Source organism: Anguilla rostrata, chromosome 9, assembly GCF_018555375.3.
Source record: "Anguilla rostrata isolate EN2019 chromosome 9, ASM1855537v3, whole genome shotgun sequence".
Taxonomy (NCBI): Eukaryota; Metazoa; Chordata; class Actinopteri; order Anguilliformes; family Anguillidae; genus Anguilla; species Anguilla rostrata.
In genome coordinates this window covers 53704970-53725730 of record NC_057941.1, presented here as the reverse complement: position 1 = coordinate 53725730, position 20761 = coordinate 53704970, and the positions used below count along the sequence as shown (strand labels likewise).

Sequence of the window (20761 nt, the reverse complement as noted above, 5' to 3'; positions counted from 1 at the left end):
TTTTCAAAACAATTTCCACATGCGAAAAACAAAACGTGACATGAAATCACATGAAATTCAACATTTTCAAAACATGAAAAAATGACTTGAAATAGTGTAGGTTTACCTTTTAACACTCTCATGTTAAAAGTGGGATTATTTTTTCCCAGTCTTTTTTTCCAGCACTGGCTCAATTTGTCTGTTTTTTTCATTCTTTTTGTTTTATATCAGTTCTCTAAATACCTCCATAAAGGCCACAAGAATTGACATTTAAAAAGCCCACGGACTGATGAATCAATGAATAAATTCAAGCAGAAGCAAAGAAATGTACTTCGAGTTGTTCAATTTTGAATCCCTCCCTCAAATAAATGGGATTTCTAAACTGGATGACTGGCTGGTGGTCCGGACTGCGCTGACCTTTGTGAACAGAAGCTTGTGAAATTTTAAGATGACAGAGACCTGTGAAGCAGTGTTTGCGCAGTCTTCTTCGTGTAAGAGATTTGTTCTACACGCAACCGAACGCAACTGCACGCTAACCGCGCTGAAGAGGCTGGAGACCCTGTTTAAGGGGACACGATTTGGCGGCTGTGTTCTACAGAGATTAGCGCAAATACGAAAATCCTCCGCACAGTTTGGATTCGCTGTGATACCAGATGCATACTAAACTGCATTTATTTCACTCGCCACAAGAACACCGTAATAAGAGAGAATTGCAGTATAGCATAATTATCATAATAATTAACTAATTACAAATTACCGTCACAAACACTATGAATTTATTCATTACAAATATTATGAACGAATTATTCATATTTTGTAAATGACTATGGTCCAGTCATTCACAAAACTGGAAGGCGTGAGCGAGAGAGAGAGAGAGATAGAGAGAGCGATCATAGTGTTCTTGCACAATGGAAGCATGTTTAAGTTGTTCCGTCGTAGTCTATTCAGTGTGTTTTTGATTTATTGGATCACGTGGCCCCTGTCTCGTGCTTTGGTTCTCGGGTGTAAAGCAGCTCAGTTGTGCAGCTGTGCTTCATAAAGCACTTTATGGGCACTTCTTTTTTTACGGACTTCCGCTTGAAACTGCTCAACCAAACTCACATAATATTTGCGAAAAGAGCATTATACACACTCGGTTAATGTTGGGAGCGCGCGGGGTATCGTGTCGTATTTAATGTAAGTGATTATTTGGACTATTTTCTTACAGCCTTTAATGACTTCGTTCTGGGTGGGTTGGTAATGAGCGGAAAGCTGGCATACAGCACTGTAATGCGGAAGGGTTGCATTACTGTACTGTACTCGCTCTAACAGAACCGCAGATATACACAGTAAAAATAAAAAACTAAACTTAAAAGGCGAAAAACAAAACAACAATGACAAAATGGCGTAGTGTTGCAATCATTATCATCATCATCATCATCATCATCATCATTATGATCATCACCAGCCACCATTGAGGAAGGTATAATCAGTAATGTGTTAGTCCTGTCGCTATTGTATTGGACAAGCAATTATACCGAACGAAAGAGGAATACTCTCCCCTTCTGTGACGACACAATCGTTGGAAGGGAAAAGGGGGGAAATGAATCAGCTAATAGTCCTCGGGGGTGCGCGTGGCACGCATTAGCTTTCCTGTTGTGCACAATTAAATGCGCTCTAATCCAATTCACCGCTGTAATTAATTCGAAAGCTCGGGAGAGTTGAGCTCTTCTGCTATTCGTTTATTTGTCATATTTATTTATTTAGTCCCCCGGCATTTTCCAATAAATTATTTTGAAGCACGCGTGTTAGAGTAGGCTAATGCCCTATTTTATGTATTTTTGTCTCCTGTTACCTTTCCGGGCACCTTGCTTCAATTCCGTATTCATTTTTTCCTCACGTTGAACACCGCCCCCCCCTCCCCCCCCTCCAAGACACCCACTCCCCACATCATGATGCGGGAAGGAAAAAAAAACACTTTGTCCCTTCAAAGGACACAAGCACGAGACAGCTGCCCGCGAGCTGAACAAGGGGAGACATGCTGGAAAACGTACAATTTGCTGCCCGAGAGCCGCACGTTTCTAATGGCGACTGCAATGCACAACCCTAGAGATCAGAGCTCACATAACGCAATATTTATGCCCGAAATATCCTTACTTTATGTGTCAGAACACCCCCTTTTTTTGATGGTATTGTTATTTTTTATTATCGTGGTTGAACATTGTTGAGCATATTTCCCCAGTTAAAATGGCAAAATAAATAATTGCGTTCGTTCGATATTATTCTAATAACAAAAAAAATGTCCAGCCAATATCCAAAAGAAAATCAGTCTCGAGAGTTTTTGCACGTGCTGTAGAAATGTAAATAATCATAGTAGGGTGGGTGATCATGACCAAAGTTCGGTTAACTGCGACACAAATCTGGGAACAAACGGTTTATGTTCAAAGTCAGAAAAAATGGACATTGCCTAATCCTCGAAATTTAGGTAGGACCGAAAAGGTGTTTAAGTTTAACAATTCAAATTGTATGTTGGGGAAGCGGGACAACTTACGCCGTGTTTTGTTGTAGCCTACTATTATAATTAATATTATTTTTGGATCTGGTTATCTTTGTTGCAAACGTAAAGACAAACCATGGACCTGATTATAGTTTTCAGGGCTGTGTGTCCTGAGCAGTTGAATATGTTGGCCCCAAGATGAAACGATGGGAGTTAAGGTGACTGTCTGGGTAAGCTTTGCATGCTCTCTACCGCCCCTTCTGGACGAGGCATGAAATTACACTCTTTGGAATATTTTTTTGCGCTTATCTCGCAGAGTATTTTTAAAATAACGTGACATGCTATTGATAATTCTCAGGTGTACTTACGCAAAATCTGAAATGGGCACACATACAAATATATATATATAATTTGTATATGATTTGCGATGTTTTAACCCTTTTCCACTTTGCAAGGCCTGATAGAGTCTAATTAGTCTATAAACAGGCGCCAATTGCAAACCTGATTTTACTCTACTACTAAGGATAACTTGTTCGCTAGATAAAGATTAACATTTGACACAATAATGCTAGGCCTATACTGTTAAAGTCCTACACACCGGATGGATCAGTAATCCCGAAATACTCCCACTTTACTTGCTCGTCAGCGGCGTTGGCGAAAATATTGTACATTCAATACATGTTTTACTCTGTTATTTATTTGGTTTGTTTTTTCATCAAGTTCATGGAGCATTAAAAAAAAAACAGAAAACCGTTGCCTGATTGGGTAGCTGGTACCTGCCTGCTATATGTATTAGTTTAGCAATCTGAAGCGCATATCGGATAATTATTTAATGGGCCAATAATTTAAAATGTCCCAGTTTTTTTCACGGTTGGTTTTGGGTCTTGTGGCTTTCAATGCTTTTCAGAGCATTTGTTAATGTATTGGATAATTAAGTCACGCTAAAGCAAGCACATTGTAAATGATTTATTTTTTGCGTGTAAGGCGATACTAGAAATATTTTTAAGAGCGCTAAACAGGGAAGCTGTACCAAGTGGCCATTACTGACGTTTCTGCTTTGCCACGTGGCGCCCGGAGCGAAATTATGCCAGAATTACGCCTATTATTCTTATCTCGGCCTTCCCCACAGTCTTGGGGGAAATTGGTCCTTTTGTGGTGTCCATACAAGCACCACCAACGAGCCCATCGCGGGAGTGCAGGCGCAGGATTAGGAGGAGACCTAGATTGCTGATTACACACAACCCACGTGCCGCAAGTAGCCAAATTACACATTGAAAGGATCTCGGCGAAGGGGCGTCATGCATTCAAAAACGGGGTACATTTAAAAAGCAAGGAGTGCCTTTTAAAAAGCAAGGGGTACCTTTCAAAAACAGGGGGTACCTTTTAAAAGCAAGTGGTACCTTTCAAATACAGGAGGTACCATTTGAAGCCAAAGATCGGAAAATTAATCTCCAGATTAGTGCTTTTTATCTCTGGAAACCGGGAGCCAGCACTTGCGTTTCCAGCTCCTTGCTCACAGTCATATTCACCGTTTAAATTTCATTCCTACTAAGGGTTTTACATCTAATTGGTTGTAAACATTTTGATTAATTTTGTTTTAATGAGATGAGCCCACAGGAGTGCATTTGGGATAAAATACTGTCGGCCAATAAAACGTTATTAATTTAAACCTTGAATATAAAACAGTGAATATCGCATCAGAAAAAAATGTGCACGTTCACAGTACTTCTCATTATCATTGATTTACCTCTGGGCAAATGTCTCAAATGATCAGAATTTATTGTATTTAAGAATGGTGTAAAACATTGCAATTATACTATTTTATTTTTTGGCGGAAAGAAGGAATCATTGTTCATTTTCAGTTAAATTACGTCAACTGGAACGAGGTCAAGACCAACCGACCCCCGGCTCCTAAAAATCTGGACGTTAATGGCCTGCACATCACAGCACCGATGAACCATTTGAAAACTCCATATAAATAAAGTGCAGTTAATAACAATTAATGGAGTTAATAAATGAGAGGTTGTGGCCACCAATAAAAAAATATTTTATTTTATTTTTAAATTAGTAGTTCTGTTTCCCTGTGGGTAATATGCGGCGGTACAATTGCCTGTTTTAGTCGTTTATTTCCCTTCATTTGACTGGTGGATCGACCCTGTGTTTAAGTGTGTGTGTGTGTGTGTGTAAGACCATTTGAAAATAACTGATCTGAATAACATCCACTTGAGGCTACCTGGTATTTGCAAGCATAAAATCGCCTTTTTTTAAACCAATAAGATCTTTTAAAACCCGGTGAGATGTTTTCTGTTGGCGCACGTTACAGATTTCCACTTTTTTATGGACCGAATTGCTTCAGCGCACCCAGAGGGAAGGCCTCTTACGCTGAAGTAGCTGCTTACAAAAAAGACAAAGATTAATCTCGCTGGGCAGGCATCATCCATAATTCTGCATCCCACCGTTGTGTGCCAGTTATCGCCCAATTAACGAGGTGAAATCAAACATGAACTTGAGATTACGGTCGCTGGCCTTACCAATTTGGTCGTGATTCCCTTTTGTTCGTTTAAGATGCAGTGCGTACGTATGCATTCAAATCTAACGCAGGGAGCTTATTTAAAACACCAGGCTATAATCGGACAAATCGTTGGTCTCTACCGTTTGTGTGGATTTGTATATAACGACTAGAAGGGCAGTGTATAGATGTGTAGCGGATTTTTTTATTTAAATTATTTTTTATTGCACTAATGCCGTTGACCAGGACAGTAATCGCTTATTAGGATCGCTTATTCTTCCATTGACATTTCGGGTCTGGCATGCAAGTAAAAATAATGCAAATTAATAAATGTCTTCATCCTTTTGCAACACCAATAATCAATAATAAATAAATGAGTGAATGAATAAATAAACAAATAAACAAATAAATAAAATGCTACAGGAGACGCACACACGGACATGGCCGCCGTGTCTCAGGTTGGGGAGTTGACATTTTAAACACTCTCTGTTCCCTGCCGCTTCGCAGACAAAAGGCTGCTGGCTACTTATTTCTTGATTTGGCGTCTGCCGCGTGCCATTTCATTAGAGGAATGACAGGCCGGGAAATTCGGGGGAGGGGGGGAGGGGGGAGGAGAAATGAGCGATATCGAAGATGACATTGAAAATAGAAAATTGCAAAAGATGTGGAATGTACGGGAGGACAGGAGGGGAGAGAGGCACTGAGGAGAGAGAAATTCTAAATTGGAGATTAATGCGTAAAGTGTGACGTAGTGAGCGAACCACCCCGCCCAACTAGTGCTTTCACTCGTTTTTTTTTTTTATGAATGAAGTGAAGGAATGGAGACTGGACTGTAGGCATTTCCCGCATTTTAAACGATTGTGCTACACTGGGAGGCTAGTGCCCGCTCGAAATGCCAACCTCGCGCTCAGCGGACCGCCGCGCGCATGATGAATGGCAAAAGATAGTATGGAAATATGAGGAATGAAGACGATTTTTCACAAATAGCCCGCGGCCAAACACAGATTTTAGGAGGCAGGCGACTGATAGCATGCAGCGTGTGCAGAATGTGACATTGTGCGACAACAATTTCTTGAATCATAATGCATATGCATATTTTACATTTACTGAGGGAACACGGAATCCGAAACATTATTCCCATTCGATGTTACTCTCGTTCGCGCGTGACATATGTTCGCAATGTGATTTCTGTCTTCTGTTGGAGACCTGAAATGTCATGTTCGAAAATTTACCGTTAAAGCTTGGTGTGACAAAAAGAGGTAGCCTAGCTATTGCTTTTCAAAACAGTATTAAAAAGTAAGATTCTTTCTGCTCCCCGACTCCTTGATCCCGGTCTCACTGTCGGCTTCTGCCTTAGAGATGGAAATACTATCGAAAGCTAATGCGTTGTCGCCGACTCATCGCCGCATGTGGGCGCGAGACTCACACACCATTAAGCACCAGCCGAAGCAGAGAAAATTCTTTACCTTGTACAATTAATCGGGGTCTGAACCTTAGGCTACCGTTTCTGTTTGTCAATGGCACATATTGTTTCGTTCACGAGGTACATTATATGTTCCCGTTTTTGCCTTATATTGTAGTACGACATTACAATGTGTTTCGTTTACAGTTACAGTTTATTGGTATTATTTTTTGCGTGTTGCAGAGATCTGCGTATTTCCGTAAATACCGACATTATAAGTATGATGTGGTTATTATTGTTATTGTCCTATATTATTGTCCTATTATGATGATAATAAGAACGACAATATGATTATTATAGTAGTTATTATTAGCAGTACATGAAATAATAGTAATGATTACTGCTGTTGTTGTTGATGTTATCATCATTGTTATTAGTGTAATTATCATTGTTATTGTTGTTATGATATTATTCGTCGTATTTGTACCAGCGTAGCCCGAGTTTAGTTAAAGGACACCCGACGTAATTCTCAGAGTGTCTGCTTCTCCCATTCATGGATTTTCGTGAATGGTAAAACACTAACCCGGAGCTCAGACATCCATTGGTATTCGAGTTTATTCTCTCTCTATAATGCGCTTTCAAGCATAATCTCTTAAAACGGACGAGCGAATGTGGAGGAGGTGAGTCATTCGGAGGGAATGGATGGGGTTGAGGGGGTCGGATCCGCGCTAATGCTGAGTGGCAGTCGATAATGCAAAGCCGTTATATCAGAATGTGGCCTGTGCGGCTCGCGCTGAACACCGCCACCCATGCGGCGATCCGGGTGCAGATACATTCCCGCCCGCGTATCACTCTCCACGCGCATAGCCCAGGCCAATCGCGAGACAATTAGATATCTTCTAACAATCTTTTCTCATTATTAATTATTGGCTTATAATTTTGTACAATGTCGCGACATCCAGGAACGAAAGGCGAACGGAAATGTGATTAGGCGGTGTTAATTCCGAATGGAACACCTGTATTCCTAATTTTCTATTTTTATGCCTCGGCAGTTTCCCACAAACGTAGGCTACCCGACACCCGCTGAATGCAATCCCACGTACACAGGATATTACGAGTCTTTGTTATGTACTAATTATCAAAACAAGGCACAAGACGCAAAGCACCAATCATCACACTGCCTGTGTGCTCAGAGCTTTAATAAGTTTGAACTGATTTAAAAATAATTTTAATTACTAATTTATTTCCGTGATTATGATAAAATCCCATCACTTGGTGTCTTTGGATCAATTATAAAAACTTATGCAATGTATTAATTACAGTACCTCTCTGAAATCAAATTGATCTCATATTTCATTTTAAATATGTCACCAGTAAATATGTATAGGCCTTATATATTTTATTTTTATTTGTTAATGTGCATTTCATTACCTCTGCTCTCGTATGTATAACCCAATTATATGGTGCCATGGTTATACAATTGGGCTGAGTACATGTATTAATACATTACTAAATCCATTAATATTAATACATTTTATTCTTGTTAAAATGTAAATGTGAAAGCCTGTGTTCCTATAACCTTTGGTTCATTTAAAAATGAATCACCGTCAGGCGTCTTTTCTGTCACAGCAACACACGAGTCTAGAAGTTCACATGGAGCATAATATCAGTCCTGATTCATTCTACTGATGTGTTTAGTTTTAATGTATATTCTCTACGACAACTCGCTGAACTCAATAAATCAACATTCACTTTGAAAAGAAAAAATGAATTCTGCATTTAACTATTATTATCTTATTATTAAGCAATTATGGACTGCTAGATTATGCATGGGATAGCTTCTGCCACCATAATTGTCGGTGAAATGAGTAATGGACCGAAGAATTATCTACTGATAACATATCGGTTTCCTATGGCACTGGCTTCACACAGACAAATTAGACCGACACAGGTTAATTTAGGTAACCATTTAGCGAAGTGATCCAACAGAAGCCCAGTACAACATGTTTTCTTTAAAATGAAAAAAAACGTGTTCAGAACAGGGACTCGTGATTCGACTGAATCACGGGAGGGGTTATGGGTAACTTTGAAACAAACACAATTCAGTGCAGTGACAATAGTTTATATTGCACATACGAATACTAAAAAAATGTCCGCTCAGCCAGTTAAGCAGCTTCCAGCTCTTTGTATTAATACAGCTGTGTGTGTGCGCGCGCGCGCGCGCTTCCGACCGTGCGCGCCTGAGCGATCGGGTGTTTGATCAATAGAAAACTTCCACGCGATATCAAGCAAAAATGGGTATTATACAAAATGTCAGAAAGTGAAAGCGAAGCTGACAGGGGAGAGACAGATGGGGCCAGTCAGAGACAGCGCGAGACAAAGAGCAGAAAATTGAAAGAGCTCAGGAAATTGAGCGGAAATTGAGCAGCGAGGCTGAACTGCCTGCGTCATGCCCCTTCCAGCAGAGCGGCGCCCCTCTCGTGCCCATTACAGGCACCCCAATAATGACCGACGCCGTGAAGTGGTGGGGAGGCTGAAATGGACGTCTGTGACATCTGCCGGGGATTAAAATCCCAGTCATAATCGCAGTTTTGTTTTATTATTATAATAAATATTATTGTTATTACTTATAATTTTATTCATCATTACTCCAAATGGAAAGAGAGAAAATCTGGGTAGAACTGACTTAAGATAATATTTTTTTTAATCCCCACATTCTACCCGTATCCTCATAGCTTTCTCTCTTCAGGTGAAAAAATACTACTTCATTCATCCCCGTTTCCGTTCATTCACCAGAGCAATGCAGCGTAGCGAAGGCTCGGAGTTCGATCCAGACACGAAAATTCTTATCAATGGAGGGGCTGACGTCAATGAGGAGCCCTGACGCAGGGTCACGTGGACAAACCGGTCCGTATTTATGCGAAAGAAAAGCTGGCCGTGGTGCTGAAAACGCGTTCCGACCGCCGTGCTGCTGGAGCATTTGTACGTTTCATAGAATACCTATACGAACACATTTTTGTACGAGAACAAAAAGAATATAAATAAAAAACAAAAAAAACAAAACGTCCAGCAGTTTGTGTAGGAACAGAACATCCAAGAAGAAATAAGTTCCGTAACTTTTCGTGGTAACTTGTTACTGAGAAGAAGGAGAACAAAACGAAGAAAAGAATCGGCTTTCCCCTCCAGGATTCCAGGTAAGCAAATTCCACCACCAGAATGGCTATTATCCTGCAACAGCAGCAGCATTGGAAGCAGTAGGCTAGTATTTGGTATGATTAATGCGTAGGCTAACATTATGTATTTAAAGTTGGAAATTACACATTTAGTAAATCATTTTTTAAAAACTCGATTGTTTATTTGCTTGGTCTTTAAAACTGGGCTACGGAATTAACTGGGATTTTGGACATGACCGTAGGACCGGAGGGAAAAAAACGGATTGACACGTTCAAGATATCGTCTGCAAAGATCCGTGTGAAGGAATGTAACTAAAACAAACAGAATGAGACGATGGAAAGAAGGAGGACCAGGTGAAGAGAGAGAAAATGGAGTGAACAGTGCGATACGGGGTCGTGACAGAAGTATGGTCACGGCGTCTCAGTCTAATTACCTTTACTGTTATTAACTTCCGGCTGATGAGGATGATAAGGTGAATAATGATTTATGATTAAGATAATCAAGATTTTACGTCACTCCCCAATCATCACCCGCTTAGCTGCTTCGTTTATGCAGGCAAACCAGGTGTACTCAGATATAACTGGGCAACAGAGGCTTTTACAGAGGCTCCCCGTGATTATCTGCGCTGTGGGCACCACTCCCACGATCAGATTACCGTCGAGATTAGGCTGCTTAATGTATCGTATGACGCGTATTAACGGGCTGAGGCGGCACAGAAAGCGCGCGAGCTCCTAAAAAGCAGCGAAGTATAGGCTCTTATTGGCGATACGAAGCGAACTTGAGTAATTCATATTGCGCGTGGAAACAGGCGCTCCATTTTTACACTCTGAAGAATTGGCAGGGGGAAAGGTATTGCACAGCCAACTGCCAGTGACTCCGTGTGTGGCATGAAGTCTGGTTTATAACCTGATGGCTTCAGGATCGCACCATGGATGAAACAGTACTACTGTTGCACAAATCAACAAGGCCCTTCAGCTTACGCGTTGTGTAGGTATTCACATGTATATAAATGCATAAAATGCTAAAAGTAATAATGTGGGTTTGGAACCCCACCCTGTATACTGGTGCCTGCTCAGGAAATAATAACAATAATAGGATAAGTTAAAATAATATTTCTATATAGTTATTATTATTATTATTATTATTATTATTATTATTATTATTACTACTACTGCACTGCTAAAACGACACTAATGCACACATTCACTCGAGCTCAGAATTGTGAACCCTGGCCTCAGAAGTTAAAGGTGAAAAGCTCTTCTTTCTCTGAGGTCACGCTCCTTCGGTCCAGTGTGGTGGACACTGTGCTGCCAGTAACCCCACTGACTCACATTGGGCCCAGCACAGCCACCTCACACGCAGCTGCAGACCAACCCAGCACAGCTGCAGACTGAGCCAGCGCAGCCACCTCACACGCAGCTGCAGACCAACCCAGCACAGCCGCAGACTGACCCAGTGCAGCTGCAGACCAACCCAGCGCAGCCGCAGACTGACCCAGCGCAGCTGCAAACCCAACACAGCTACCGAGCGATCCAGCACAGCTGCAGACTGACCCAGCACAGCTGCAGACCGACCCAGTGCAGCCGCAGACGCCTGGTGCGCAGCCGGACGCACGCCTGCATCCGCACAGCTGCAGCACTGGCGGTACTGAGAGTGTGATGAGCACCTGAGACGCTTGTGGATGGCGGATGGCGGATCTTTAAAGGCTCCTGCGTCTGAAGCCTTTGGCCCAGGTGGCCAATCAGAGCCAGGCAGGCCGTGTCAGTGAATGCTTACACTCCCGTCAGCCAAGCAGTGGCTGAACACACCGCAGTGCCTCATCCGCGCAGACCGGCAGCCTTGAAAAGAACAGCGGTGCACTCACGCACACGCAGAACAAGATGTAGCCATTTAGCAGATGCTCTTATCCAGAGCAATTTACCATAAGTGCCTTCAGCTGAGGTGGGTGAGAGACAACAATGCATCACAAGCATTTAAACTCACCGCTTCTCAATGCACAGGGCTGCTGCGTTCTCTCAGATTAACAGTCTCTCTGCGCAGTGTGTTAAATTCACCCAGACTAACAGCTCTCAGACCACTGAACATATGGAATCAGTGCTTTCATTTTTCCCTCTGTTGAGTTCCTCCCCATGGAGACCGAATCGTGTCGCAGATTACTACCTCTGTTGTTATAAAGCTGAGAACGTTCAAAAAGAATTTCCTGCCTCTGCTCGTTGAATGTCTAAGCCCATTTGCGATTTTCCAGGCCGTTTTATTGATTAAATGCCGCTACAATGATGGCGCAATATAACATCAAAACATAAAAGAGGGTTTTCATTAAAATATATACATTTTAGTGCTTGTTCTTTTTTCTCCAGTTACAATGGGCGACTCCCTCTAAAGCCGTCTGCGCCGCTTCCCCGCTCGGTTCCAGCGCTGCAATCGCTAGTGCGTGCGGGCAGGCGTGACGCCAAGCAGCAATTGAGCAGCGCGAGCCTAAAAGCCAATTAACCGGACCTGCAGCGGCGTTCAATATTTTCCTGCTGAGGAAATTTAAATTGTTTTTCCCTTTCTGTCAATCTATGGCTGGATCTGCAGCAAAATATCGAACGCTGGCTTTAGAAAAACTTTCACTTAAGGCAACATATCACACCGCACGGTGTTTGTCCAGGGATTTGCATACAAGGCCGGTGAGGAGCACAGTAATATATTTTTTTAAAATCGATTTATAACTGCGTCTGTGTCAAACCGCTTCAGTCAGACAATGCGGTTTTTAGGTGTCAGGTGATAATTAATATGATAAACCCTTGCTTAAACATTAACTTCAAATCAGATTTTGAGCTTTTCTGTTTGGGAACTTTTTGTCATAATGTGGTGGTCAGCCATAAAAAATAAAATAAAAACAGAAGACAGGCTCCCTGCCGCCTGGGTGAACCTCCTTTTCACCCCTGCGGATAAAAAATCACCAGCTGGTCTCTGCTCGAGCCGTTAAATGCTTATTAAACGCTTCAGTGGTTATGCACAGAAAATATTCTACGGCTTGTCTGTGATTATTTGTTTATTCGATTCTCTTTTCGGGGTGGCGGTGGGGGGAGGATTGGTAAACATGGTTGATTTAAAGATTATTGCTGGTTTAGTGATACAGCTGAGTGATTTATCTTTCAAAATTTTAAGAAATCTATGCATTCATCTCCTTCATTCGTTCTGTTCCTCTCTCTAATTCTTTTCTTCTTCAATCTCTCTCTTCCTTTCTCTTGCTTGCTTTCCCTCTGTGTCTCCCTCTCATGGCTTCTCAAATTAATTTGAACTCTCTCCCTCTCTCCCTTGCTTCCTCTTTTCCTCTCCTTTCTCCGTCTGTCTCTTCTCTTTCCCTTGCTCTCTCCCCCCCCCCCCAGGTGCCCCCTTCCCTGCCTCCCTCTCTGCATGGTCATGATCTCAGGGTGTCTCTACCTGCTGCTGATCCTGCACAGTATCGACCATCAGCTCACAGCTGCCGCCCCGGTGGTTGCCGAGGGGAACGGCGAGGACGCACGCCATGCAGCAGCTCCTGTGGGCGTCGCCCAGGTGGTGGAGGGGCCGGTGGGGGCGGAGGCAGAGAGGGACGGTCTAGGCCACGCCCCCGCCCTTGCGGAGGCAGCGGCGTCTCTGCTGGGGGCCCGGGGCCCACCCCAGGGGGGCGGGGCGGATGAGCAGCAGCAGCAGGCTGCCGAAGTGAGGGAGGAGGAGGAGGAGGAGGACAGGAGGAAGAGGAGGTCAGAGTCAGAGGAGGGCGGACAGGAGGAGAAGGGGGCGTCGAGCGAAGGGGAGGCGCAGCGGGAGGAGGAGTCGAGCCTGCAGGAGGCGCTGGAGGAGCTGTGGAGCTACGGCTCCCCCGCGGGCGGGAGAGGGAGGCAGCAGGGGGCGCTGCAGCGCGCGGCTCGGGGCTACTTCCCCAACATCGACCTGGGTCTCCAGGACAACGAGATCCTGCCGCCACTCAAGGGCTACAAGCTGTACAACCAGGAGCTGGCGCGGTCCGGCAAGAAGCTGAAGTGGCAGGAGGGGGGAGGGAAGAACGGGCCGCTCTACAACACGCTCAACCCCGTCGCCTCCGACGACGACGTCTTCACTCCGGAGGAGGAGGACGAGGAGGAGATGCTGACGCGGGAGGAAGAGGAGGCTCGGGCTCGAGCAGAGCAGGAGGAGATCAGGAGGCAGGTGGCGGAGGCACAGAGGAACAGGGAGGAGGAGGCGAAGTTGGCGGACATGGCCTCCGACATGCTGCTGCAGTACATGGTGAAGAAGCAAGGGGGCGCTGGCGGGTTCCCCCGCAGGAAGGCGATTCTCGGGAACGCTGTGGAGGACAAGCGCTCCGAGGAGGTGGAGGATGACGACGATGAAGAGGACGTGGACCCTCAGACCATCGACAAGCTGATCGAGATCTCCAGCAAGCTGCACCTGCCGGCCGACGATGTGGTCGACATCATCAGCGACGTGGGCAAGAAGAAGAGGAGGAAGAAGAAGAAGAAGGACTCTCCCGAAGTCATCCCCCGCTACCGGCCCCTCATGCCCCCGCCGGCCTTCCTCCCCGTATCCCCGTACCCCGCCCCTCGCCCCCCCCTGCGCAAGCAGCCAGCCCCCTACCTGGGCTCGTACCCCTCCCCCTCCAGGAAGTGGTACCAGGACAAAGGGAAAATGAAAGGCAGCAAACAGAAGTACTGGGGCAAGCCGCCCAAACAGCTCCTGGCCTACCCCTCCTACCCCTTCTACCAGAAGCCGTACCGCGCCTACTACCCCGTCTACTTCCCCTCGCCCCACCCCAAATCCCGCTACTTTGCCAAGCCAGCGCTCTCGCTGGACGACCTCCTGGGCAACTCCATGGACTACGACTTCAAGCCCCCCAAACAGTGGTACCCCCCCTGGAAGAGGCCGGCCCCCCCGCAGAGCCCCTACATCTCCAATTACATCCTTCCGCACCCCCGGACTTACCAGGCCCCGCCCCTGCCCAAGCCCCGCCCCCCTCTGCTGCAGCGTCAGTCTGTCTACTACCTTCCCGCCGCCGCCATGGCGCCCAGAGATGACGAGTTCTACGGACAGGCGGGACAGCAGGACAGCGACGAGGAGCTGGAGAACTTTATGGAGAAGGTCTACATGAAGCGCAGAATGTACTAGTGAGGGACAAACGAGAGGACTACTAGGGGCGAGGTGAACAGACGGACGGACAGACAGACAGACAGACAGAGAGGGAGAGAGGGAGACGGAGGGAGAGAGAGAGAGAGGGAGAGGGAGGGGAAGAGAGAGAGAGATGGAGACAAAGATGCAACGGTGGAAAGATTGCATTTTACGATTTATTTCTGTTTCCACTGTGTTGTTGTGTGCTGGGAAACGGAGAAACGAGCCTCTCTTTTCTCCTCCTGTTTATCTTGTGGCGGCCATGTTGTCTATTGCTTCATTTGTTTCAGTCAGAGACTTTCTCTGCTGCCATTCAGGTCAGTCCACTCTTGCATGCTCCTCGAGTCGAAAAGATAAAATTACTCGTGTTTTTATTTTATTGTATTTTTTGTTGATTTTTTACAAAGGGCCAAATGCAAGAGAAGTTTACACCTTTTTTTGGTTATTTGATAGGGATACACTTGCAAATCTGTCCCCTTTACACAGAACCAGTGTGTGCACTGTGGAAAAAAAAAAGAAAGCAAACGAGCTTTCAATCAGCGCTAACGTTAATTAGCCCCGGTGAGCGTTCATAACGCGGAGGCTGCCATGGCAACGTCTCCGAAAAACACCCCCGTCATAATGGAGGGAAAAAACAAAAACAAGTGAGGTCACAATCACGCTGTGACTGAAGCCTTTGTCCGTGAGCCGATCGGTTTAGAAACGCCTTCGTGACCTCAGATTATTTATTTATTGATTTTATTTTAACCTTCCACATGTGATTGTTACAAACAATGCTCAGTTATGTACAGGGATAGTTTGTATCTGTAGTCATAATTACAAAAAGAAGAAAAAAAAGAAAGAAAATGATTATTTTTTAAATTTAATGTATTTATTGTATTTTCTGAAAGTGGTGCAAAAGACATTCATACATTCAAAATGTTTCTGCGAAACCAAGTGACGTGAACACGGACTGTGTGAACACAGTTTAACTGCCTTACAACCAATCAACCAATGGCTGGGCAGGACCCCAGTCCTACTTCCTAGGGATTGGCTGGCCTGGAGTTTGAGAGAAAAGCAAGGCATAATGTGACTAGTCACCATAGTTTTGATCACTTGGTTTGGGGAAGGGGGGGGGGATAGGATGTGAATTTTCAGCTGTGCGGTTGCCTCTACACCCCAAATCCCCCACGACATTCAGCACAATCCACTGCATTTCAGCACAGAAACAAACCAAACCTCTCTGTTTCCTCTTTACCATCAAACACACAGAAACAAGCCAGACCTCTCTGTTTCCTCTTTACCATCAAACACCTTGCAGCTTGCAAAAACCAAGATACAAAACAGCACAATGACAATCACTAATGAGGAAAACCACAAAATGAGTGAAATGCAAGACCTGAGGGGACACCCCCATACCCCCTCTTGGCACACACCATACCCCCTCTGGGACACCCCTATACTCCTTCTGGGACAACCCCATACCCCCTCTGGGGCACCCTGTACCCCCTCTGGGACACCACCATATCCCCTCTGGGATACCCCCATAACCCCTCTGGCACATCCCATAACCCCTCTGGGACACCCCCATACCCCCTCTGGCACACCCCCATACCCCCTCTGGGACACCCCCATACCCCCTCTGGCACACCCCATAACCCCTCTGGGACAGCCCCATACCTCCCCTGGGACAGCCCCATACCCCCTCTGGGACACCCCCATACCCCCTCTGGCACACCCCATAACCCCTCTGGGACAGCCCCATACCTCCCCTGGGACAGCCCCATACCCCCTCTGGCACACCCCTATACCTCCTCTGGGACACCCTGTACCCCCTCTATAACACCCCCATACCCCCTCTGGGACACCCCATACCCCTCTGGCACACCCCCATACCCCCTCTGGCACACCCCTATACCTCCTCTGGGACACCCTGTACCCCTCTATAACACCCCCATACCCCCTGTGGGACACCCCATACCCCCTCTGGCACAACCCCATATCCCCTCTGGGACACCCCCATACCCCCTCTGGCACACCCCATAACCCCTCTGGGACAGCCCCATACCTCCCCTGGGATAACCCCTCTGGCACACCCCTATACCTCCTCTGGGACACCCTGTACCCCCTCTATAACACCCCCATACCCCTCTGGGACACCCCATACCCCCTCTGGCACACCCCCATATCCCCTCTGGGACACCCCCATACCCCCTCTGGCCATTTAGCAGCTTGCGCTACAGAGAGGGCAGAGTGAAGCTTCAGGGGCCCCAAAATGGGTGGAGCTTGCGTGCAGTTGTCACACGATCCAAGTCATTTCAGCCAATCGGATCTTTCAGGGTCAGGGTCGACTGTATTTCAATGCAGTTGACTCAGGAAGTCAACTGAAAAATGGCCGTCAATGAAGCCGACTGAACTGAAATGGAATTGAGCCCAACCCCTGCTCAGGTTGCTGTGCTAAACAGAGCTGTTTTCATTGGCTCATTGATTGATTGACAGAACACAGTAAACCCACCCATTGTGGGGATGAGGAACCTGCTCTCATCAGTACTACCAAACATGGACTGGGCAGAGAGACAGAGTAGAAACATTACAAACATTTATGTTTTTTCTTTGGAGAAATTTGAGAAATAAAAAGGATGGACAGTAATGAAAGGAATTAGGAGGAAGAGAAGGAGAGGAGGAAGGGAGAGGTGAGCCAAAAGAGATTAAGAACGAAAGAATCTGCACGTCTGTGTGTACTTGCATCTCCTAAAAAAAAAAAACTTAAAAAAAAAAACTTAAAAAGTTGCTTCTTTGAATAAACTGTGATCATTGCAAAAAGTAAAAAAAAAAATTAAAAAAAAAGTAAGAAAAAAAACCGTGTACTGATGATGACTAGCGTACCCGAGTAAACGTTTTGAGTCTTGTGAAAGGACGCGTCTTTGTTCCTGTTGTTCCAGATGTGTGTTGTGCATTGCTGAATAAACACGCGTGGCCTGGGTGTAAATAACAGCATGTCTATTACTAGTTTTGCTAAAAGAGACAAATGAATAAAAGCAACTATTTTATTACGATCTAGTTTTTTTAATGCCTTTTTGGAGAGATAAATCATAAGTATGCTGCTGTAGTTTAAAAAAATATATATCCCACAATTCCGCAGGAGACCACATCCTGGTCTCGAGCACAACCCCACAGTCCCAGAACAGTGGGATTACAGGTAAAGTTCATGTAAGTGCACGCAACCCGCATTCTTGCACACTGAGGCTGGCAGCCCGTGATTGGCTGTGCGTGTCATCTCTGGCTGAAGAAGAAGAGGCCGAAGACGTGCACAGAGGCCCTCCAAATCCTAAGCCCCCATTGGCTGCGGTCCTGATGATGTCAGATCACGAACACACCTGGAGAGAGGTAGGCGTAGGAGCACTCAAACACTGCACTCCCGTACTCCACTTAAAATATATTCATGCAAATGTTTCAAGCTTGTGCTCCCAACCGCTGGAGTTTGAGGGGAAAGTAATCCGGTCAAAAAAAACTTCAGTTTTTTCAGCTAGTGAGGTGTTAAATAGGTTTATTTTTATTGATACTCTGAAGCAGACACATGGATTTGTTTTTATTGCAATGCACTCTTGACAGGGACTGCCAAAGAAGCTGATTGATAGATTACAACTTGCACAAAACGCCGCTGCCAGAATCTTAAGTAAATCAAGGAAATCTGAACACATCACTGCTGTTCTGGCTCCGGGTGTCTTTCAGGATTGATTTTAAAAGTGCTTCTCTTGGTTCACAAAGCTCTTAACGGTTTAGCACCATTTCTGATTGGCTGTCAGCATGGGTTCCAAGCCAAACCACTTAGATCATCAGCTGGCTTCTTACTTGACATTCCAGGAATAAAACATAAGAAATCAGGTGAAGCCGTGTCCTGTTTTTCTGATCCGAAGGCTTGGAATGTAATACCAATGCTGCTATCAGTCAGGCGACTACTGCACACAGTCTAAAGCAACAGCCCAAGACTAATTTCTTAACCTTACATTCATCTAGCTTTCTTTTTTATTCTGATTTATTTTATTTTATTTAGTATTATTATTTATTTTTTCCCTCTTCGGTTGTACTTAAAAAAAAAAAAAAAGATATCTGCTTTTATTATACACTTTTATTTTTAATGTTTTTAACTTTATATATGTTATTTTGTCATTCTATCCTTACTATGTTTTATGTTTTGTTATTATGCTTGGAAAGCACTTTGAGCTGCATTTTAATGTATGAAAGGTGCTATATAAATAAAGCTGCTGTTATTATTATTATAATTATTATTATTAGTATTTTAACAATGCATGGTTGCTGGACAGCGAGTGTGTGTGAGGTGTGCAGTATGTTTTTTTGAGTAGCTGGTGGTGGTAGGTGGGTTTTGAGTTGATAACAAATCTGAGAAAATATTCTGTGTGCAGTAATATGCGTGATCATGTCTGATATTAAGCCCTTAAAAACACACACACACACACACACACACACACACACACACACACACACACACACACACACACACACGCACATGCACACACACACATACATGCACATGCACACAGGCTTACACACTCATGCACGCACACACATGCTCACACACACACATGCACACGCACATGCACACACACACACGCACACACATAAATCAGAGCTGTCTGTGCTTCATACTTTGGGAGGGAGAGAAAGAAGGATGGAGTTTAATGAAGGAAGAAAAGAAGACAAAGAGGGTGGTGAATGGTTGACTCACAGGGGAGAGAGAAAGAGAGAGAGAGCATAGAGAGAAAAGGGGAGAAAAGGAAGAGAAAAGCAGGAAGGTTAGAGAGGAGGAGGGATGCTTAACCATGTAATCAGCCCGTAAGGAGGAAGAGAAAAAGAGAGAGAAAGAGAGAGAGGGAGGGAGAGAGGGAGAGGGGTGATAATGAAACTGCAGTGATTGATGAGTCACATGATTGAGGGGTGAGTCATACACACACACTGCAGTACCTCCACCTTCACCAAAACACACACACCGCACACACACACACACACACACACTGCAGTACCTCCACCTTCCGCCAAAACACACACACCACACAACACGCACACTGCAGTACCTCCACCTTCACCAAAACACACACACCGCACACACACACACACACACACACACTGCAGTACCTCCACCTTCACCAAAACACACACACCGCACACACACACTGCAGTACCTCCACCTTCACCAAAACACACACACCGCACACACACACTGCAGTACCTCCACCTTCACCAAAACACACACACTGCACACACACACACACACACACACTGCAGTACCTCCACCTTCACCAAATCGCACACACACCGTACTCCACACACACACACTGTAGTACCTCCACCTTCACCAAAACACACACATCGCACACACACCGCACACACACACACACACACTGCAGTACCTCCACCAAAACGCACACACACCGTACTCCACACACATACCGTACAACACATGCACTCACACACACACACACACACACACACACACACACATACATATTCACATAGCGCACACACACTTACATATCCAGTCATACACTTGCCCAAAATCATATGCTAATAAATTCACACATGCTTGGAAAGACACTATTTCCCACAAACACAAATGCACACACTCAAGCACGCACAGCACCCACCAGATAAAGCAAGGCAGCTGAAACAGAACTACTTTTGAATTTATAATGAAGTGACATGGAAAGAGAAACCGGTTTGCATCCTGTCCAACATGCCACACCAATGTGCAACATGATATAAAAATTGTATAGAATTATTTGTAAGGAACCATTTTGAATGAGCCATTTAAACAGACAACTCTGCACACAGCACAGTCGTGGATCATACAATGTTTCTGTCTGCCAACTAAGTTTATTTAGACAGGAGGCCTGAACATTGACTGCTTTTTCATTTGTGAATTTAGTGACCATCTGTGCAGAATCGTGTTAATTTAGCCCATTGCTGTGGTTCAGTTAGTTAGGCCACTGCTTTTCTTCTGACTGAAACACCAGACAACCTGATTTGAAGATCTTGATTGAGCTGAAGAGACTTAGACCAGGGCTGCCAAACCCTGTTCCTGGAGATCTACCTT

The 20761-nt window shown here is 44.8% G+C and overlaps 1 protein-coding gene across 1 annotated transcript; it reads left to right on the top strand.

Annotated features, from left to right (window-relative positions):
• Nucleotides 1-9279: 9279 nt before the first annotated feature.
• Nucleotides 9280-17702, top strand: si:dkey-175g6.2 (neurofilament medium polypeptide). Its single transcript, XM_064353001.1, has 2 exons — nt 9280-9560; nt 12915-17702. The coding sequence occupies exon 2, from the start codon at nt 12943-12945 to the stop codon at nt 14668-14670; it is 1728 nt and encodes a 575-aa protein (XP_064209071.1). The 5' UTR covers nt 9280-9560; nt 12915-12942; the 3' UTR covers nt 14671-17702.
• Nucleotides 17703-20761: the final 3059 nt, after the last annotated feature.

What these genes read in the sequence shown, in the direction of transcription:
- si:dkey-175g6.2 (XM_064353001.1), top strand. Translation starts at nt 12,943, where the DNA reads ATGGTCATGATCTCAGGGTGTCTCTACCTGCTGCTGATCCTGCACAGT.